At 52.3% G+C, this 20,163-nt stretch overlaps 1 protein-coding gene across 2 annotated transcripts in view; it reads right to left on the reverse strand.

Annotated features, from left to right (window-relative positions):
• MYH11 (myosin heavy chain 11) overlaps positions 1–20,163 on the reverse strand; it is a 141,868-nt gene that overhangs the window by 80,979 nt on the left and 40,726 nt on the right. For both annotated transcript variants that reach the window (XM_075564544.1, XM_075564546.1), the window contains exons 3-4: positions 18,928–19,084; positions 326–353 (exon numbers count right to left, since the gene is read on the reverse strand). In XM_075564544.1, the coding sequence (XP_075420659.1) occupies positions 326–353; positions 18,928–19,084 (185 nt within the window). The remainder of the gene's footprint in view (positions 1–325; positions 354–18,927; positions 19,085–20,163) is intronic.

Below are 20,163 nucleotides of genomic sequence, written 5' to 3' on the forward strand. Positions count from 1 at the left end.
GTCACATCCTTCTCCCAAGGTGTGACTGCTGGATTGGAAGCTGCTCACTTTGTGGTTCACAGACCAATGCTTAACCCACCGTGCTACCACGCGCACAATACATGTGTGCATACATATTTTCAAAGACAGAACAAAATGTCACCAGGTATTATTGTTTTAGATTTTAGTACAAGAACATTTGTTCAGTGAGCTCTGCTCCACACTGGGCCTGGGCAAGGTTCTTGGGGCACACGAACAAACAGAACAAGCCCCCTTGGCCCACAGCCCTTTCTTCAGCAATGTGGATCCAAATGCAGAACGCAGAGTAAAAAGCAGTTCCACTTACGTGCATAGGATGGACTGATCCTCCCGATCTGAGAACAGAGAGAGAAAAGAGACATGCGTTAGAATTCGCACTAGGAAGCCCAGGGGCTGATCTGATCTAGATCCACTTGAGCCTCCCATTCATTCCAAGCTCCTGTCTCCCAGCTTCACCAGGTGCTCCAAGGAACCAGCGGAGCTCATTGCCCCAGGGCACAAGGGGCAAGCCCACAGTCAAGATGGCACTAAGGCCAAGTCCCAGAGCAGCCCAGGGAAGATGCTTCAGGGGTCTGATTTGTTCCTTGCTGCCAAGCCAGGTCTGAGGGGGGTCACAGACTTTGGTCCAGACAGAATAGGGGCCTACTTGGCCCCTTCCCTGCCCCATGGCCACAAGTCAATCTTCTTCACCTCTCTACACCTCAGTTCTTTCACTGGTGATCGCCTTTGGCAATCCAGCATCCCGCTTCTTTCTTTGAGAACATCCTGTGGGTTTTCTCACCCCTGCCCTCCTGGGATGTGTGATGGGTTTGCTAACAAGTTCCCTGAGCCCAGAGTGAGAACGTGGTCCAGGTGACACCCTTCAGTCTCTGACCTAAAACTCTCCATCTAACACTGAGTGTGGTGATAATGGTTGTACAACTCTTCCTGTTGGGATCGAACTATTGAATCACCTGGTGTGTGAATTATAGGCCGATAAAACTTTTGAAAAGAAAAACAGAGGGAAAGATGGAGAGACAATATTCAAAAAGAGAAAACCAATTACGGAGACGTTCAAGCAATAAAAAAAGATTCATGTCCTTAGATTCCGTGCACATTGATGCTAAGCAGACAAAGAAAAATAAATCCAGTGAAACTGACAAGTGAAAAAAAACTCTAAAAAATATCACAAAGTGAAAAAATATATATCACAAAGTGAAAGAAATCAGAAATAAGAGAGCACACAGTATATGATTCCATTGATAAGAAATGTCCACAATTGTGATGAGGGGGAGTGCAGATTGAGGACCCAAAGCCCATCTGTAGGCAACTGGACATCCCCTTACAGAAGGGTCTTAGGGAGGAGACGAGCCAGTCAGGGTGCAGTGTAGCAACGATGAAACATACAACTTACTTCGAGTTCTTAAAAGCTTCCTACCCCCACTATCATGATCCCAATTCTACCTTACAAATCTGGCTAGGCCAGAGGATGTACACTGGTACAGATAGCAACTGGAAACACAGGGAATCCAGGACAGAAGGACCCTTCAGGACCAGCGGTGAGAGTGGATATGCCAGGAGGGTGGAGGGAAGGTGGGGTAGAAAGGGGGAACCGATTACAAGGATCTACATGTAACCTTCTCCCTGGGGGACAGACAACAGAAAAGTGGGTGAAGGGAGACATTGGACAGTGTAAGACATGACAAAATAATAATAATTTATAAATTATCAAGGGTTCACGAGGGAGGGGGTTTCGAGGAGGGAGGGGAAAATGAGGAGCTGATACCAAGGGCTCAAGTAGAAAGCAAATGTTTTGAGAATGATGATGGCAACAAATGTATAAATGTGCTTGACACAGTGGATGGATGGATGGATTGTGATAAGAGTTGTATAAGCCCCCAATAAAATGATTTTTTTTAAAAAAAGAAAGAAATGTCCACAACAGGCAAATCTAAGAGACAGAAAGTCCACTCGTGGTTTCCAGGGGTCAGGGGTGGAAAGAGGGATCACGTTCATGGGGCAGGGGTTCTAAGATGGGGCTCTAGGGGACAAAATGGTTCATCTAAAGGTTGGCAGTGAGAGCCCCCAAGCAGTAGCGCGGAAGAAAAGATGGTTGGCATCCATGAAAACTGAAGCTAACAGCCAAGGAAACCCCATGGAGCAGTTCTGCTCAGAGCCACAAGGGGCCGCCCTGAGTGCGAGTAGACTTCAGGGCATCGAGCACCAGCACTAACACCGAGTGTGCGCGGGGATCCCGCCCTTCCTATACATCCACTTGGAAAGCCGTTGAGCTTCACCTTAAAATGAGTGAATCCTTGGCATGAAACGCTGCATATGAAATTTCATATCAATAAAGTTGTTTTAAAACCGAAACTACCCTCTGAGGGTCCCTTTTCATGAAAACAACCATATGAGACCAAACGATCAACAAATACTCGAAAGCCAGGATGAGCACGTGAAGGGACAGGGAGACTAGATGGCAGGGAACAGAACAACCAGAGCAACAAAGGAGGATGTAGGCTCGCTGTGAAAGACGGAACCAATGCTGGGACCCTGTCAGACGGGAACCGAATGGGCTGTGTAAGCTTTCAGCGAAAACACACTATATTTAAAAAATAACAACGATGCTGGTTTTAAAAAGCCCCTCGTGAGGAGTCTCCGCTTGGGGAGCACTGAATGTGTTACCGATGGTCGGATGGCTGGGCAAGGCAGAGAGAACGCAGCAGCACTGCGTGAGGAATGCAATCCAGGTCACGAACGAACCCCAGAGAATTGCTGCCGGGCACGCGGTTTGTCATTCATATTTTCGCTACAATTTGAAACAAACCGAATCCCATCCACGGATCCCCGGTGCTCTCAGGGCAAAACATGGTGCCTCTGGCCCTGGATAAGCAGCCCCTGACTCCAGCTCTGCTATCCCCCTCATCTTCAATGCTCCAGCAGTCCCAGGATGATGTGCCCTTGAACACACCTCCACACAGCGGAGGCCATGCCCTCTACCTTGTAGATCTCGATCTTCTTTATTTTCCAGGTAACTTCTTGTCCTTCAGGCAAGGGAGCATCTTCCCACGAGACCTTCCCTAGTGATGGAGCCAGGGGTGGCCTGACTGAAAATCACCTGCACCATGTATCTGCTTTGGCAGCCCTCTCCCCCACCTCCATCCTGCCAGCATCCACTGGGGGGCAGTACTGCCCACTCTGGGAAATAGGGATCTACTCTCTGGAGCTTTTGCAAACCAGGAACATCTTTGCTACAGGAATCAAACGTCATGGTTTATTTTCCTTAGGCGCCCATCAAGCAATGGGCTGCTGCCACCGAGCCTGGCTCATAGAGAAATCTCAGAGCTGCCCTTGGCTCCTGCCTAATCCCCAAACAAGCTGACTGCCCCATCACTGCGGTCCCGTAACTCCTGTGCTTCTGCTGCCTCTGTCTCCGGCTTATTCTCCTGGTGTGTCTGCCCTACAGACCCACGAACCCACGCAGGCAGACCCCTCAGCTGCTCTGGGAGAATAGACTGCAGGGCACAGGATGGGGATGGGGAGTTCAAGGAAAATAATGGTCCTTGGGCCAGGGTGGTGACAGGAGCAATGGGGACGGGTCTATAGATTGAGAGATGTGGGTAGGGTCTTCATGTATGTCTCAATTTCCTTCTTCACGTGAATGTTTGACCTGGAAGTTGGTCTCCCTCCTGGTCCATGCTGGTTTCTCCAAACTGTCTCACCCTCAAGGTCTTCTTCAGTCCCCCTGGACCCAGCACCCCCTAGGGTGCATGCTCCATTTCTCGTGCACGGTCTCAGACTTGGAAAACCAGGAAGACCCCAGAATGTTTCAGCACCCAAGACCGTTACAAGAACAGCTATGTGACTCTGGGCGAACTGTCCTGGGTTGAATCGTGTCCCTCCAAAACATGGATCAACTTGGCGGGGCAAGCAGTTTCACTCCATGGCTGAACAGTTGAACAGTCCTGTACTGAATAGTCAGTGGAGCCCTGGTGGGTTAATGGTTAGGTGCTGGGCTTGTGTTCAAAACCACCAGCCACGCTGCGGAAGAGAGATGGGTTGTATGCTCCCACAAAGAAGTACATTCTTGGAAATTCACGGGACAGGCAGCGCTAGCCTATCCCGCAGGGTCGCTATGAGTCGGCATCGACTCAATGGCAGCGCGTTTGTTTTTGTTTGTTTGTTTGTTTATGAGTAGTCACTCTCAATGTGATGCTCTGATGAAATCAGCCAGTCAGGTGCAAGGGGATTAGACATTACTCAGGTCAGATGTAAAGGGAGTTCCCCTGGGGTGTGACCTATATCACCTTTTCTCTTATCAGGAATCAGAGAGAGAGGTGAGTAGAGAGAGGGGGACGGGACTGCCACCAGGAAAGAAGAGTCAGCAGTGGAGCGCTGAGACAGACTAGCCCTAGCCACTGTGACGCCATCTTGCTGACTGCTGAATGACCTGCCTCCTTCCCCCTCCCATCTCGGAAAGTCCCACGAGTGATTGATTCTAGAATGTACTCTGATGTTCTCGAGATCAGAACATTGTAATGAATAATATTGCTCCTTTTGATGTTGTAACCAAGAAATTACTCTTCTTATTTTATTAACCAGGATGTTATCGTCAGTGCTGTACCCTGTAACATTCACTAACTCCAAAGAATAACAACATTCATTTTGCCGTCTGCTTTTGTCACTCCTGCTCGCTCTATAGGAAAGTCCATAATCATGATAAACGACCCTTTGGCTTTAGAAAGTCACTGGGCTGTCCACTCAGGACCGCAATCAAAGAGGCGCTTTTAGATTCTCGCAGTCTGGTTATAACTGAAGAAAAGACGATTCTAAATGTCAAGACATTACAGTGGCTGCCATTTAGCTGGATCCGCAACAGTGCCGCCTGTGACCTCGGGTCCCTGTGATGGAAACCTCCTGGAGTTGGACAGAGAGCAATGGTGGCCACCTGCAGATGGCCCCGGACAGAAGCTCAAAAAGACAAGGACCTTCCTCCCGAGGCAGCAGAGAAGACTTCTCCCAGGCTTCTAGTCCCCTAAGCTGCGCGAGCATAAACTTGGGCTTGCTGCAGCCAGCCATCTGTGGTGGATTTCCATCTCAGCAGCACTAGCGAACCAGGACGGCGACCTAACCTCAGTCTTCCACCCTAAGAGAGTCCAGTGCCTTACACTGAGTCTGGCCCCAGACAGGGATGCAGTAGATGGAGCGGTGGCCGGGTGGGAGGAATATAGGAGTGCATGGTGGTGGTGGCGTGGATACATGGGTGGATGGATGGATGGTGGACAGATGGGTGGGTGGATGAGGCCAGGCCAGAAGATCATTAGAGAGCGGAGAAGACATTAATGACTACACACAGAGGTGGCGGAGCTTACATCACATGAAGATCTGTCTGGCCCACAGGGCAAGCTGGAATTGGGAGTTAGGGAGCCGCTGGGTCCTGTACCAGTGCAGGTGGACCTCCTGGCAGCCTGGTTGGAGTCAAGTCCTCAGGACAAAAGGGGGAAAGCACCCAGGCGATCTTTCATTGTGTCTATTATGTGGTAGTTACATTATCTGCTGTCAATCTGAGACTTAAGAGTGGAGGGGTGGGTCTAGCTTGTCAATCAGGTCGCAGCTGGATGACCTCATTTGGAGGCCCTAAGGAGATAAATAGCTCACTGGAGGTGGGACACACACTCACTCCCTGCAAGACATTACTGACATCGAGTCTGATGGAGCTATGCTCATGCAGCCAGAGCCCTGGAGCTGGAGGAGCCATGTGGAGACCCACGCCAGCGCTGAGATGCTTCCACTGCCACTGGATCCACAACACTATCTTCCCACCCACTGGCCTGTGATCTTTCTGCATTTGGCCTCATTGCATGTGTTGCGTGAGTCTGAAGAGGAATTTATAGATTGGTTGTGGACATATGGGCTAATATCAGACTTAGGGACTTGCTCTGGACTAGTAGGATGTTTTCTCAAGACTCAATTGTTCTTGTATAAAAAGCTCTTTCTTATACACATATGAGTGTCTCTCTGAAGTTGTTTTTCTCTAGTCTACCCAGACTAACACAAGGCAGTAGTGTGGGCCACAGCTGCCTGCAGGAGCCATGTGCACTGACCGTGAAGAGGCACCAATGCAGGCAAGGCCAAACTCCCAAAGGAGAGCTAGGAGCGGCCTTGCGGGGAGGAGGCCCAGGATTGTCCAGGGAAGAAAGAAGGACCTTCCTTCACTGGTGTCAGAACTCTCCCTTTCTTCATGGTCTCAGCTCAACTGATTCTTGTCTGGTCCCTGCAACTCCTGCCTTCTGTGGGGCCTCTCATGCTGCCCACAGACCACTCAAGAAAGAGCACACTAGAAACATTACACACGGGCTCCAAGCCAAACCCAAAAGTCGTCCGCAGAAACGGTGTCTGTAGTAGCAAAGGCTAGAAAAATTGGCTGGATGTGTCCTTAGAAGGGCATTTCAGGCAGCAGGCAGGTCTTTGCAGACTGCTAACAGAACAGTCCCTTCAGGGTAATAGCACTCTTCCCACTTCTTCCCCCCGCCTCCCCCATCTTCGCGGCTCCATCCTGCCTTCCCAACTTTGGTCTTTTTTTGGCAAATCCTGCCCTTTTGGTCTCTTAAGGTTGATTGTTCTGAAAACCCAAGTCCTCTGGGGTAATATCCTGCTCTCTGTAAATCCTTTCTGTTGTTCGTCTGAGAGGTGCTCTCTGCGAGTCGTTCAGGTCCAGGTTTGAATGGTGTCTAATGCCCGTGTCTCAAGGGTTCTAATAGACCGGGAAGAGGAGGATAATGAAGCTCAGAAGTCTGGCGGAGGGTCTAGTACAGGGATTCTCAACCTTCCTCATGTAGTGACCCTTTCATACAGTTCCTCAGGTTGTGGTGACCCCCAATCATACAGTTATTTTCCTTGCTACTTCCTCACTGTCATTTTGCTACTGTTATGAATCGGGCAACCCCTGGGAAAGGGTCATTCAACACCCCCCCCAAAGGGGTCATGACCCACAGGTTGAGAACCGCTGGTCTAGTGGGTGGCAGGGCTGAGGCTCCGATGCAGGTTGTACTTGACCCTGAGACCTTGCTGTCCCTGCAACATTGTTTCATCTTCCTCGTGTCGCTCGCACTCAGCGTTACACGGGGCGCTTCCTTCCAAGGTAACACCAGGAGGAAACCTTACATCTTGCCAGCACCCTTGGGAGCAAGTGGGCATCGCCAGCACCTTTCCATGCCTGGGAAAACAGATGGCGGAGGGAGTATCCTACGTGGATCCCCCACCCCCAGCCCCCCGTCCTGGAATTGAGAGGCTATGGGGTCTGTGTCTTTAACCTCCACTCCAGGGAGGACTCCGCTTGAGGACAGAACACAATGGAAGCTGGTTAAAAATGGATCCAGAGACGCAGGGTGGGGGGTGGATTCCGGGCAGGATAAAAGAACCAGGCATTCTGCGATTAGAATCCAGGCCGGCAAGAGCACCTCTGGGGCCGCCCACACAGCCCCCTCTATTTTCAGGGTCAATCCTGAGACTGACAGCTGAGCTTTCCACTGAACCTATGTACTAGGAGGAGAGGGGCAGGCGGGCACGTTTCCTAGCAGCCTCGCCAAGCCTGAGCTCAGAGTGAGAGAGACTTATAGGGTCAGATGCTCGGTTGAGTGCTTTCCTCCGAGGCCCAGTGGCCTGGGACATTCCCATCGGAAATGTGCCACCTCCAAGCGTGGGAAGCTCTCGGAAGAATAGCTGTGGGCAGGAGAAAGGCTCCGCGTGGGTACTGGGAGCTGACCGTGTGGAGCTCTGGGAAACAGATTTCCCAGGCTCCTCCCAATTCTTTCCTCCAGCTTAAGCCCACTTTCCTAAACGTGCACACGCATTCCCTGCCCTCACAGTCTTACACACCCCTTCTTCGCCTTGGGCACCCTCTCTGCCACTCTTCTGTCTGCCCAATTCATTTGTGAAATGTCACCTTGGTAGTCAGCTCTTCTGTGGTACCGTCCCTGATCCCATACCTCCTTAGAGCCAACTTAGGGACCATTCCTCTGTTTCCTCCTCTGGGACTGCCCCGCACAGGGGTAAGGGTTGTACACAGCCTAACTTTCAGGGTAACTGACCATTCAAAGTACTTGACGATTTGCTACATTGTTACACGAATTGCCTGGCAGATGGCTGTAACTTATCTTGAGACCCAGTAGCCTTCCCTAACCTAATGGCCTGGCAGTTACAACGTGCTCTCCATTGTCATCCTAAACCTCACTGTCATCATCGCGGTTGGACCTGTCTCCCTCTCAGTCATTGTCAGGGCGGAGGAAGGTACACATTATCTGGAATGGCCAGTGCGATCTCTCTAGACAGTGGGATTGAATTCTGCCCTACAAAGGACCTGAGACACGGACCAACCCTGAACGCATCATGCTGAGCAAAAGGGCCGGGCATAAATGACCACACGCAAATCCAGAAAGGTAGAAGGAATTTGGTGACACCGTGGTGAAGCACCCACCTGTTACTCAAAAAGTCAGAGGTTCAAACCCACCACCCACTCTAAGGGAGAAAGGGCAATCTGCTTCCATAAAGATTCCAACCTTAGATACACCACAGGGCAGTTCTACTCTGTCCTGTAAGGTCGCTGTGAGTCAGAATTAATTTGACGGCCAAAGGGTTTTTGATACCAAGACAGGCGCAAGCAGAGTAGATTAGCTGATGCCTACGGTTGGGGATCAGACTGAGGGATGGCGGCCAACGGACACACCGCTCTCGGAGGGGTGTTGAAACATGAAGCTAGATTGTGAGGAGGTTTGCAAGATGCCTGTGTATTTACTAATAGTCAATGATGTGTACGTTTGAAATGGCAATATTTTTTTTCTGATACAAAAGTATACCATAAAGATGCTTTGAAACTGTGTTGACTTAACATGGTCTCTGAAACAAGAGCCCATGGTTGGGATTCAGGCAGGTTTATTCGGTTTCTAACAGCTATGAGACTGTGTAAAGTGCTTCTCCCACTAGATGATGAGCCCTGTCTGATGGGGGTCTGGGGTGGGGGGGCGTGTGTATAACAGTCTGACACATAGTAGGTCCTTGGCAGTCTATTGGAATTGCTCTCTGCTTCAGAAGGCAATCACACGGCACAAGTGAAGGTGTGTGTGCATATCCACTCAGCTAACAAATACAGAGGGTGCGAGGGACTGGAGACATAGCTTGTATTTAATAAGATGCCGACCTGTTAGCTACTGGCTCATGACCGCCCGAGCACAACAGAATGGAACATTGCCCCGTCCCACAGAAAGGCCTAGGGTCAGTTGTGAGTTTGATTCTTGTGGTCCAGGGTCTTCGCGGGTTGATTTTCAGTAGTAGATTGGCAGACCTTTCTTCCTCATTTAACTTCTCCTAGAAGCTCTGCTGAAACGTGCTTAGCCCCAGAGCGACACAAAAGCCTCCCTTGACAGATGATGTCAGTCCATGTGGCGCATTGGCCGGGAACCAAACTCAAGTGCCATGCAGAGAAGGGGATAATTCTACCATGGGACCACTACCACCTTCATTAGACATCCTCAACTCTCGCTTTGAGAAGCTTAGGATTCAATGTGGGGGTCAGACCGGCAAAGAAACAACTGCATTACAAAGATGATGTGTGTCTCAAGTGAGATGGGAACCCCGAGTTTGCTTTTGGGGCTCCCAGAGGGAGACAACTGAGCTGCATCGAGAAGGAACTGTGGGAGCAGAAGAAAGAGATGGTACCCAGTCCCCACTGGCGGCTGCTCTGACCAGGGACAGAGAAGGTCCTGCGTAGAGGGAGAGAAAGATGCAGTAGAATGAGACTCAGGTGCACACAAAGGACCAGACTTCCAGGGCTGATGGAAACTGAGGACCCCCGAGGCAAGATCACCCTGAAATACCCTTCTAACCTGGAACTGAAAAGTTACTCCCCGACTCAACTGGGAGCCGAGTAATGTGCCAACAATCACCGCGAGGAACTAGTGCCTACGCGACCGAATGAGCAACGTTTGCTCGAAAGGAAGACTAAGAAGGCAAGGCAGGCAGCGGGACGGGGCAGGGCAGAAGCAGGGCAGATTCAGACACTTGCTGCTGGGCATGGCACCCAGTGTCGAGGGACAATTTGTGTAGGGATTGTCAAGCAGGAAACTTTCACCAAAAATGCACGACAATTTCAAAATAAGCAAGGAGAAAGCATGGGCAGGGGTTGAGACACACTAAGGCCAGAGGTGGGAGAGGACACAGCTCACGATGGGGGTGCAGGTGGGAGCCTGGGGGTTGGGAGCAGCCTCCAGCATCCCACCCCCCAGTAGCCATCCTGGGGTTCTTATACCCCATCCCCTGTGCCTTTCCCCTCCCTCCCTCCCTCCAACAGTGCTGGGACTCCTGTCTTGGGTGTGCCAGGCTCCAGCAGTGTCTCCTGAGACAACAAAGGGATACCCCCTCCCCCACAGCAGGCCTAAGGTCTCCCTGGAGGCTCACAACTCCCAGCAGACCAGCTATTTCAGCCTGAGCCCAAACACAAGCGAGGTTTCTGGCTGGGGAAGCAGGAGCCTGCAGGTTGACCATAAAAGGAGAAAGCCCAGCCAGGCTGTTCTGTGCGGCTTCTCTCTCTTCCTTCTCAGGCCAGGCAAGAGGGCGGTGGTGGCCAAGCCAGCTGCTGCGTCCTGTGTCCTCCCCCCCCCCCCCATACCACACCACCACCACCTACCCCTGCAGCCAAGGGGGCACGAAGAACACAGATCCTGACCCGTGGCCACATGCCCAGGTGGATGGCAGAGGGCTCCTGACCAGACACAGAAACACTACCAGTCGGCCATCAGTGACAGCTTAAGTCTGCTGACCACTTGGACTGACCGGGAGCTTCACGTGCCCAAATGAACCCTGGCAGTGGTCTGTGGGCAGGCAGAGCCACGGTCCTCAGTGGAAAATGTAGAAATGAGGCACAGAGACCTTCAGGCATCGGCAGAGCCAGGGCATGCCCAAAACCTCTATGCTGAGTCAGGGCGTCGCTCCTCACCCCGGACCCTACCCCACCCCCCACCCCGGAGCTGGGTAGGAAGAGATCATTTGAGGGCCTGTGCTTGACCCCATGAGCATTTCCCAAACCCAAACAAAGCCATAGCAGAACGGGCCCGGTGAGATGCTACCGGGTGCAGAAGGCCAGTGTCCTTGGGGCGTCTCTTGGGGCTCGGCTCCCAGCAACTTCCCATCTGGTAAGCACTATTATTAAGCTTCCCAGTTCAGCCTGGACCCCTGAGGTGATGCTTGGCTGCGAACCAAGAAATGGAGAGTTTGAGTCCACAGGATGACGGAGGAAGCCCGGTATGGCGATCTGTTCCTGAAACATCAGCCAGTGGAAAGCTGCGGAGCTTCCTTCTACCCTGACACTCTGATTCTCCCTGAAACGGAACCACCTGACGCTAGCTTTCTTTTTCATTTTAGTGAAGCCGTCATGTCCCCTCCCGGGGAGATTCCCCTTGCCCTCCATGCCCGGGAAAGCTGCCCACCCTCACCCCATCCATTCAGCACCTGTTACATGCCTTCCCAGCTCCCTCCCTGGCACCTCAAGCCCCCATCCACGCCCTCCCCCCCAGATTAGAACTGCTCCCCTGAGGTTTCTTGGCTGCCAGCTTTATGGTAGCAGACCACCAGGCCTTTCTTCCACAGCACTTGGGGGTAGGTTCAAAGCACCCACCTTTAGGCTAGCAGACCCGTACAAACCGTGTTTGCCACCCAGGGACCTGTCTGTCATTCTGCATCTGTTTGTGTGATCATTCACACCTGCCCACCAGTCCACTAGGCTGTGTGGAATGGTGGCCAGCACGGAGCAGGAAACAGGGCTGAGTGCAGCCGGGCTGCCAGGGCCACGCTCTCTCATAGGAAGAGGGACATGTTGTTAAGTGTCCACTAGAACTTCCCAAATGTGTCTGTGTCCACGTCCATGTCTCTCCTCTCAAGTCCACATGCCCTGTTGATCGGTTGGCATAAGGAATTCCCACAAGGGGCTCACCAGATTCAAGGGCTCCTTTACCTCAATTTTCTCATGTCCCACCAAAGAGCCAGCAGTCTGAGAACGTCAGGCGGCATCGCCACACCCTCACCCCCACAGGGCCAAACAGAGCAAGAGGATCCCCGCCCCACCCCCACCCCTGCCAGCTGCCCCTACAGGAACGCTGTCTCTGGTCCTGGCTCCGCCAGTCACGGTGACCCCGCAGAGCCGATGTTTCCTCACCGGGGGACAGGGGTAATAGCATGTGCCGGGGAGTGGTGCTTACGCACTGGGCTGCTAAGGGCACCGTCGGCGGTTAAAACCACCAGCCACTCCTCGGGAGGAAGACAAGCTTCCTCTGGCTTTCACTCCCATGAATATGAGGTGTCCACCATCAGAAGCCTACAGGGGACGTTCTACCCTGTCCTAGAAGTGCTTGGACTCAATGTCGGTGAGTTTGGGGTTTGTTTATTTCAGGTGTGAAAAGGAGCTTTGGTGAAGTCGTGGTTCTGTGTTGGGCTGTGATCCGCATGGTCGGCAGTTCGAAACCAGCAGCAGCTCCTTGGGAGAAAGACTGGGCTTTCTACTTCCTTAAACAGCTGCGGTCTCGGAAACCCACAAGGGGTCGCTCTGAGTGAGCACTGACTCGATGGCAGGGAGTGAGGTGTGGAAATGATTATATTGCAATACAGAAACCGCTTAAAATTACTGACTGCCCATAGCCAAAATGAATAAACAAGTAAACTCCTGGCCTTCGAGTGGATTCTGACTCAAAGAGACGCAATAGGCTAGAATAGAAATGCTCCTCAGGATTTCCAAGACAGGAGTTAGCAGCCCAGTGCCTGACCCTCTGCGTCACCAGAGCTCCCACGGTCCACGTAAGAGCTCAAGCATGGCGGGTATTGATCTTTATCGTCATGGCCACCATCACTGACCCAGAGAGAGTGGACGATGGCGGAGGTCTGGACCAGGGGGACGGGGCTTAAAGCCAAGTCAAGCGCTTTCTAAGAAGGCCTCGAGTCCCTGGCTGGTCCAGATGGTTCACACGCTCAGTTGCTAACTGAAGGATGGGCACTCAAGTCTACCTCAAGGTGTCTCGGAAGAAAAGCCTGGTGATCTCTGAACCGTCACATCCGTTGGAGACCCTGAGGAGCATAACTCTGCTCTGACGCACACGCGGTCACCGAGGGTCAGAGTCCACTTGGCAGAGACTGTTTGGTTTGCTTAATTAATAAGGCCTATGCCGGCCCCTTTACCTTGGGGGCCTCCGTTTCCCCACTTGTTAGATGGGGGTAACAGCACAATACCACCAGCGCAGGAAAAGGCTTTGTGACAGGATTCACACGATTCACTCACTGCATTGAGGCGACGCTGATACAGAGCCATGCCTTGTGGGTTTCTGAGACTGTGACCATTCAGGGGAGTAGAAAGCCCAGCTTTTTCCTGAGTTGCTGCTGGTGGTTTCAAACCGCCGACCACGCAGATGGCAGTACAACACGTAACCACGACACCACCAGGACTCCGTGTGGGACAGCACGTGCTGTCAAGTTCAAGCCCACATTTGTCTCCCAGCTCCTGGGCCACGTGGTTGAGTGTGCAGCAACAGGTGGGGTGCTGGCAGGACAGACTGACAGCAAGATCTGTACCGAACAGACTGCCCTGGGGGGCGGGGGAGCACTCAGTGGGCAGCAGCGCCTTCCTCCCTCAGCCTTGTTACAGAGCTGACCCAGCCCCAGGGCCTGTCAGCCGCAGACACCAACACGACTGAGTGTGGGGAAGCAGAGAGTGGGGTCTGGGGTCCAGCTTCCAGACACCCTTTCCGTCCAAGAGCCTGTGTGTGGATCGTTTTCTAAATTCCAAGGAGTGGCCAGGTGGCATTTATCAGGTGAGGACAGAGCACTTGCAATTGTTGTCAGTGTGCAGGGTGTGTGGACAGAACCTCTGGCCCTTGTCAGCGCCTCAGAAGGCAGTCTTATCTGCCTTCCACATACTGCCCCCACCCCAGGCCCGGGAGTGGGTCTAGACGGGAGGCCTGGGTGGTGCCTTCTTCACATGCGTGGTGTTAACGGACCAGCTCCAGCTTCCGGAGCTCTGAGGCCTCAGTATTCTCAGGGGTAAAAGACACGGACCTCCCATGGGCGCTGAGGGGCACTGTCAGCCGCTGGGCACCACCAACCAAGTGGGCAAGGCTTAGGCTTGGGGGTCAGGTAAGCCACGTTCAAATACAGACCTGCCATTTCGGTGGCCCACCTAAGTTCGTCACTTCTCACAGCCCCCGTTTATCCAGTTAATAACAGCACCTGCCTGCAGGATTGGAATATTTGACAAGCTAGATTGCTTGCCTTGGCCTCTGGAAAAGCCATGGATGGCAAGATCTGTACTGAACAGCCAGCCCTGGGGGGGAGGGTGTGTGTGGAGGGGGCTCAGTGGGCAACAGCGCCTTCGTCCCTCAGCCTTGTTACAGAGCTGACCCAGCCCCCCGGGCCTGTCAGCCACAGACACCGACACAGCTGAGTCCTGGGGAAGCAGAGAGCGGGGTCTGGGGTCCAGCTTCCAGACACCCTTTCCGTCCAAGAGCCAGGAGCTGGTCCAGGCTGTGTGTGGTTTCTTTCCTGGTGAAGCCATGCTTCCTCTCCAATAAATGTCTCAGGACTTGACCCCATGTGTTTCAAATTCCCAAGGAAAGCTCTGCTCTTGTCTGCAGCTCATCTCTCTGGGGCATCCGCTTGGCACCCATCGAGCAGGAAATGTCCTCAGCTTTAATTTTTTTGTCAGAATTCTGTAAGCTGTTTCTGCCATTGGCCATTGGCCCTCTTCAAGTTGGGCACTGTGACGACGTAAAACAGCCTAACATGACTCTCCTGTCCCCCCAAATGATTAGGCAAGAGCATGCAAATGAGATGTAAAGGTCTCTAACTCTCAGATTTGTCAGTGTTGTCATTCTACTGAGTTTAAGAGGGAACCATCTCAGGAGCAGGAAGAGGCGTCCCACACGGTCAAGAAGTAGGCGCCAACAGAAGAGCAACGTGTAAGATCCCTGCCTTAAGGGGCGGAGGCACAAAGTCAGCGACCTTGGCAAAACCTCCAAAACAGAGAAAAAATAACAACTGAAAACCAGCACGTGCACGAATCCATCAGCTCCTTGCTCATCAACGCTCTCGCTAGGCAGCATTTCACAGTCAGGACAGAAGCAAACGAACGTACTCTCTGGCCACGTTGCACGCTAACGAGGTGCACCCACCCGGGAGTGATGGGTGCGAAGGTGCGAGGAGGGAATAAAGCTGGCTGTGAGGGTTAAGGTTGGATGTGCGCTTGGCTGGGCCGTGATCCTCAGTTGTTTGACAGCTGTCCGCTGATGTCTTGGGCAGCTATGTAGGATTTGATGTGGCAGTTCTACAATGGCGTCACGTGGTGGTTATGTAACGATGTTGTCGCCCTCCGTTTTTACATAACAACCTGAACTTTGGAACGTAACCACCTTGATAGGAGAGAAGCGGTGTGCGCTCTGGAACCTGAAAGACTGCCCTGAAACCCAAGGAGGACACAGACGCCCTTAGGAAACCCATCCGGTATGCCAGCGAGAATGCACTTCTTCACCCCGAGCGGTGGGAGTAACATGATGGGGAGAATGCTCCAGAATGCCCTACTAAGATTTGGTCTAAAAGAAAAAGCTCAAGGGGGTAAAAAGACCCTTCATGTGTTTTCTATTCAGTTTAAAAATTAGCATGTAGCCATCATAGGAATTATAACTAAATTCCTATTATTACAAAGAAGACAAAATAAGTGTGCATCGTGGCTTTGAAGTTTTAATGTTCAGGGCCAGTCAAAATCTTTTTTTCTCCTGATTTTCCGCAGGGAAACTTGGTCCCTGTTTTAAACACAGGCATCGCATTCTCGTGTGAAAACATCCAGAAGCATCTTTGTCCCAAGGAGGAAAGCCTTTCCCAGCCTCTCTTCAGCAGACACCCCCTTATGTCTCATGGACACGGAACGGGGGCAGGGCAAGGAATGGGGGTGTTTGCGGCCTGGTCTGGACTGTGTGCCAGGTTCTTTCCTGCAGCTGAAGCACACGTCACCTGGAGGTCAGCATGAATCACACAATCGCTTCATAGAAAGAAGCAAGGACAATGGTAACATGAATTTAAGCAAAGAAAATAACCTGCACCTCTAATTTTGCCACCCTGAGCTCATGACCGCTATACTTAGCATGTGACCTTTGGGTTTCTTTGGGAGTTTCTTGGTCTGGGGGAGGAGAGGGCCCGCTGCCATCAAGCCGATTCCGAGTTACAACAACGCTCTATAGGGTTTCCTAGGCTCTGTCCATCTTTACAGGAGCCTGCAGCCTCGTCTTTACCCTGTGGAGCAGCTACTGGGTTTGAACCACGATGCCAGTCGCAGTCCCCTGTTTACCTGACAGCGCCATGAGGGCGCCTTTGAGGAGGATACCAAGAAATTCCCAAAGAAACCTATTTCTGAGCTGCTGAACCAACCAGCCCTGACTCTGCCAACCTCGTCTTCCTGTAACGCGAAGAAATGAACTCTTCGTTTTTAAGCCACTTTCGTTTGCCTGCAACCCAAAGCATCGTCCAACAGCACACACGTTGCACCTTTGAGATGCTCTGCCGCCCAAAGAACGGTGTGAGCCAGTCTTACAGTGGTATACCCGTCTATCCAGGATGACCTAAGGCGCCGTGGTGATGGTGTGGGTTAGGTGCTGAATTACCAGCTTCAAGGTTGGTGGCTCAAACCCAACAGCAGCAGCTCGGAGGGAGAGATGAGGCTGACCACACCCTTAACACAACGAGCTCTGGAATCTACTCGGTGGTGGTGGATTCAGTTTTTTTGGTTCCTTAAGGAAGGTCACAAAAGGTTTTCTGTTTGTCTATTTTTTTAAAACAAAAATCTATCTGTAACTCTAGCAGCCATAACTTTCCTAACCCCTGGGAGGTGTGAACAGAGCGGTGGTGGCACCGCAGGTTAAGCGCTGGGCGGCTAGTCTCGAGAGGGGCAGTTCAGCTGCCACGTGGGAGGAAGAGGAGGGTGTGTGCGCTCCTAACTATCCAGGCTCAGAAATCCTTGGGTGCGGTTCTCCTGTGTCCGACGGGGTCCCTACGAGCTGGCATGGACTGATGGCAGGGAGTTGGGGGACATACAATTCTCTGAGACCACCGTCTCCACGACACTCTACCTGCTGGTCATCGATGATCGCAGCAGCTTCTCTGCCAGGGGCGGCCCAGGCTCCAGTCATGCCAGAGGGGGTTTCGCTAGCTCTGCCAGGGACCTCGGCTCCTTCTCCCTGAGCCATTCTGCCTTGGGATGTGTCTGCTGGGCACACCTGGATGCCTGTTCTCAAGGACTTCCAGAATCAGTCAATTCTCCATCCGCGCCTAGGGACACTGTTGGGGTGGCTGCTGCAGGGTCGCCAAGTCAAGCCCAAAAGCCGGGGCGTTCGCGCCCAATGAGCGCAGGTAAGGACTCCTCTAACGGGGGAGCGGACACGCGGAAACACCACACCCCAGGCAGCTGCCCCGTGTTCTGATGCTTCCCAGAAAAGTGGGGTGTCTGTAAACCCACCAGCTTTTATGAATATGGGAAGCCAATTCATTAAGATCCTCACAAATCCACGCAGGCCAACACAAACTTGTCTGGCCACGTCCTTACCCCGTGACCCATCTCCGTGGGGGAAGCATTCATGTGTTGATCGCTAAGGAGGAGGTTAGATGCTGGGTTTGTGCAGCTGCCTTTCATCCTTAGCTTTATGAGAGTTTGTGAGCGTGAGCGCGAGAGCATGGGATTCTGGGAAATGGTTCTCCAGCATCCACCGATGTGATGGGGCGTTTTCCTTCTTGACACAGTAACGCTGGCTGCGTTTCAAACACAGGAGCCAGGCTGGCCTTCCTGCGACAGACCCCCTTTGCGGGGGTGTGGGCACATCGCTTTCAGAGACCCTGCTTCAAACCTCTTGTCAATTGGAGGCAGAGAGAGAGAGGGAGAGAGGGAGAGAGAGAGAGAGAGAGAGAGAGAGAGAGAGAGAGAGAGAGAGAGAGAGAGAGAGAGAGAGAGTTTTGAAGGGACTGTGTGTTCAGGCTCAAAACAGTAACCAAATAAAGCTGAGAAATCATCCAAAACAAAAACCTCAATTTTTTAAAGTTTGGGGCCAATTTACAGGCCCTACAAGAAGAACTACAAACACCCTCATTCTGCATCCCCTCGGTCTGTGCGGTGATCACATGTGCTACCTACAGTAATGATTTCATTTTAATAGCTATGCGTTCTTTTCCACGTGCCTTCAAAAAAAATGATATGACCATCACATCTAACTCCTGGTTTCACGTACAGTGATCATAATAACGTCCATGACTAAGTTGTACCAAGTACCATACTTCATAAACCAGTACTTTCTACGGACTTTATAAACTATAGCTCATGTAATCCTCGCTCAACTCGGTGAGGTAGGTCATTATTGGTATACTCTTATTTTTACTAGTGAGGAAACAGAGAGACCCCCCCCCCAAAAAAAACACCAACCCAAACCCACTGCCATCAAGTCAATTCTAACTCACAAGGACCCTACAGGACAGAGTGGAACTTCTCCCCAGGGCTTTTGAAACTGTAAATCTTTATGGGGGCAAATAGTCTCATCTTCGGCCCACAGAGTGTATGGGGAGGAAAAGACACCTGTCCACAGGTGGGACACTGCTCCAGACTGGGGGCCGAGTGGGCGGTAGGCGTGCACACTGGGCTCCTGTCCAGACAAGCAAGCCGGGCCGCGCCCGTGTTTTCCTGGACCCTGTGCAAGTGCAGATGTGGGCAGAAAGTCCGCCTGCTCGTTCACTTTTTCAGTCTGAGGTGCCTGCTGCTCTGTGGTGCCCACCCCATCCTGCCCTCCTGGTGGGAGCTGTGGGAGGCAGGTCAGGTGGAGGGGGAGGCTCCTGGCGTGGGCCCCTCCTCCCCTGGGCCCGGCTCACCTTGCAGCATGCTCCGGTAGGCCGTGTCCGCGATGGCGTAGATGTGCGGGGGCATCTCGTGCCTCTTCTTGCCCTTGTACATGTCGACGATCTTTTCTGAGTAGATGGGCAGGTGCTTGTAGGGGTTGATGACCACGCAGAAGAGGCCGGAATACGTCTGCCAGACAGAAAACCTGACTTACTGCCAGTGCGCAGCCCAGAGGGCCCTTCTCATTTCTTACCCACAACAGCTTGTCAACCAGATAGGCGTTGTCACTGGTCCTGTGTACAGAAGGGGAAACTGAGGCTCAGAGAAGCCCTTGATCAGCCCAACCTTCTGGGAGCAAAGGGCAAGGTTGAGGTTCTAGGCCCTTGATAGGACATTTCAGAGCATCAATTTAAAGTGTCTTTAAATCGTCCCAATCCCACCAGCTCTAAGACTCTGAGCGAGTCACTTCACCTCCTTGAGCCGTGGGGGCTTAAGCCATCACACCCATTTACTAGCGGTGATGCATTGGGCTGCTAACCACAGGTCAGCAGTTCAAAACCACTAGCTGTTCTGCCAGAGAAAGACTGGGCTTTCTATTCCCATAAAAGGTTAGACTCGGAAACTCACAGAGACAGTTCTACCCTGTGCTACCAGTTACAGCCAAAGACCTGGCTTTCAGTTCCCCAAACCGAACTCGCTGCCTTGGGGTAAGCACTGATTCAAGCAAGCCCCCTGTGGGTTTCCGAGCCTGGACATCTTCAGACAGCCTCGTCTGTCTCCCAAGGAGCTGCTTGTCTTTAAGCTGCTGGCCTCGGAGTTAGCAAGCTACCTCTTAGCATACTACGTGCCGGGGCTCCTTCTGGTACACAGTTGGTGCTACAAATTGCTCGCTAGTGAATGTTGGTGTGTGTGTGTGTGTGCATGTGTGTGTGTGTGTGCATGTGCATGTGCGTGTGCGTGTGTGCGTGTGTGCGTGTGTGAATGATGGCATGTTAGCGGTCCCTTCATCTCTGAGCACCAAGCGCCTTGTATGGACATCACACAGCAGGGCCAGATCTAAACTGTACGCATTGATATCCTGGACCCCAGCACGGGCCCTCCCACAGACCATTAAAATGAGACAAGCCACGTCTTCACCTGTCTGCATGGAGTGACTCACCTCCAGCTCCTCCAGGGTCATGCTCTCTGCCAACGACAGTGCCTAGTTCAGAATGCGGGCACTGTGTACGGCCTAAACCACCGCTGCCACCACCCTCAAGCCCTTGCCC

This window comes from Tenrec ecaudatus, chromosome 12 (genome assembly GCF_050624435.1).
Source record: "Tenrec ecaudatus isolate mTenEca1 chromosome 12, mTenEca1.hap1, whole genome shotgun sequence".
Classification (NCBI taxonomy): Eukaryota; Metazoa; Chordata; class Mammalia; order Afrosoricida; family Tenrecidae; genus Tenrec; species Tenrec ecaudatus.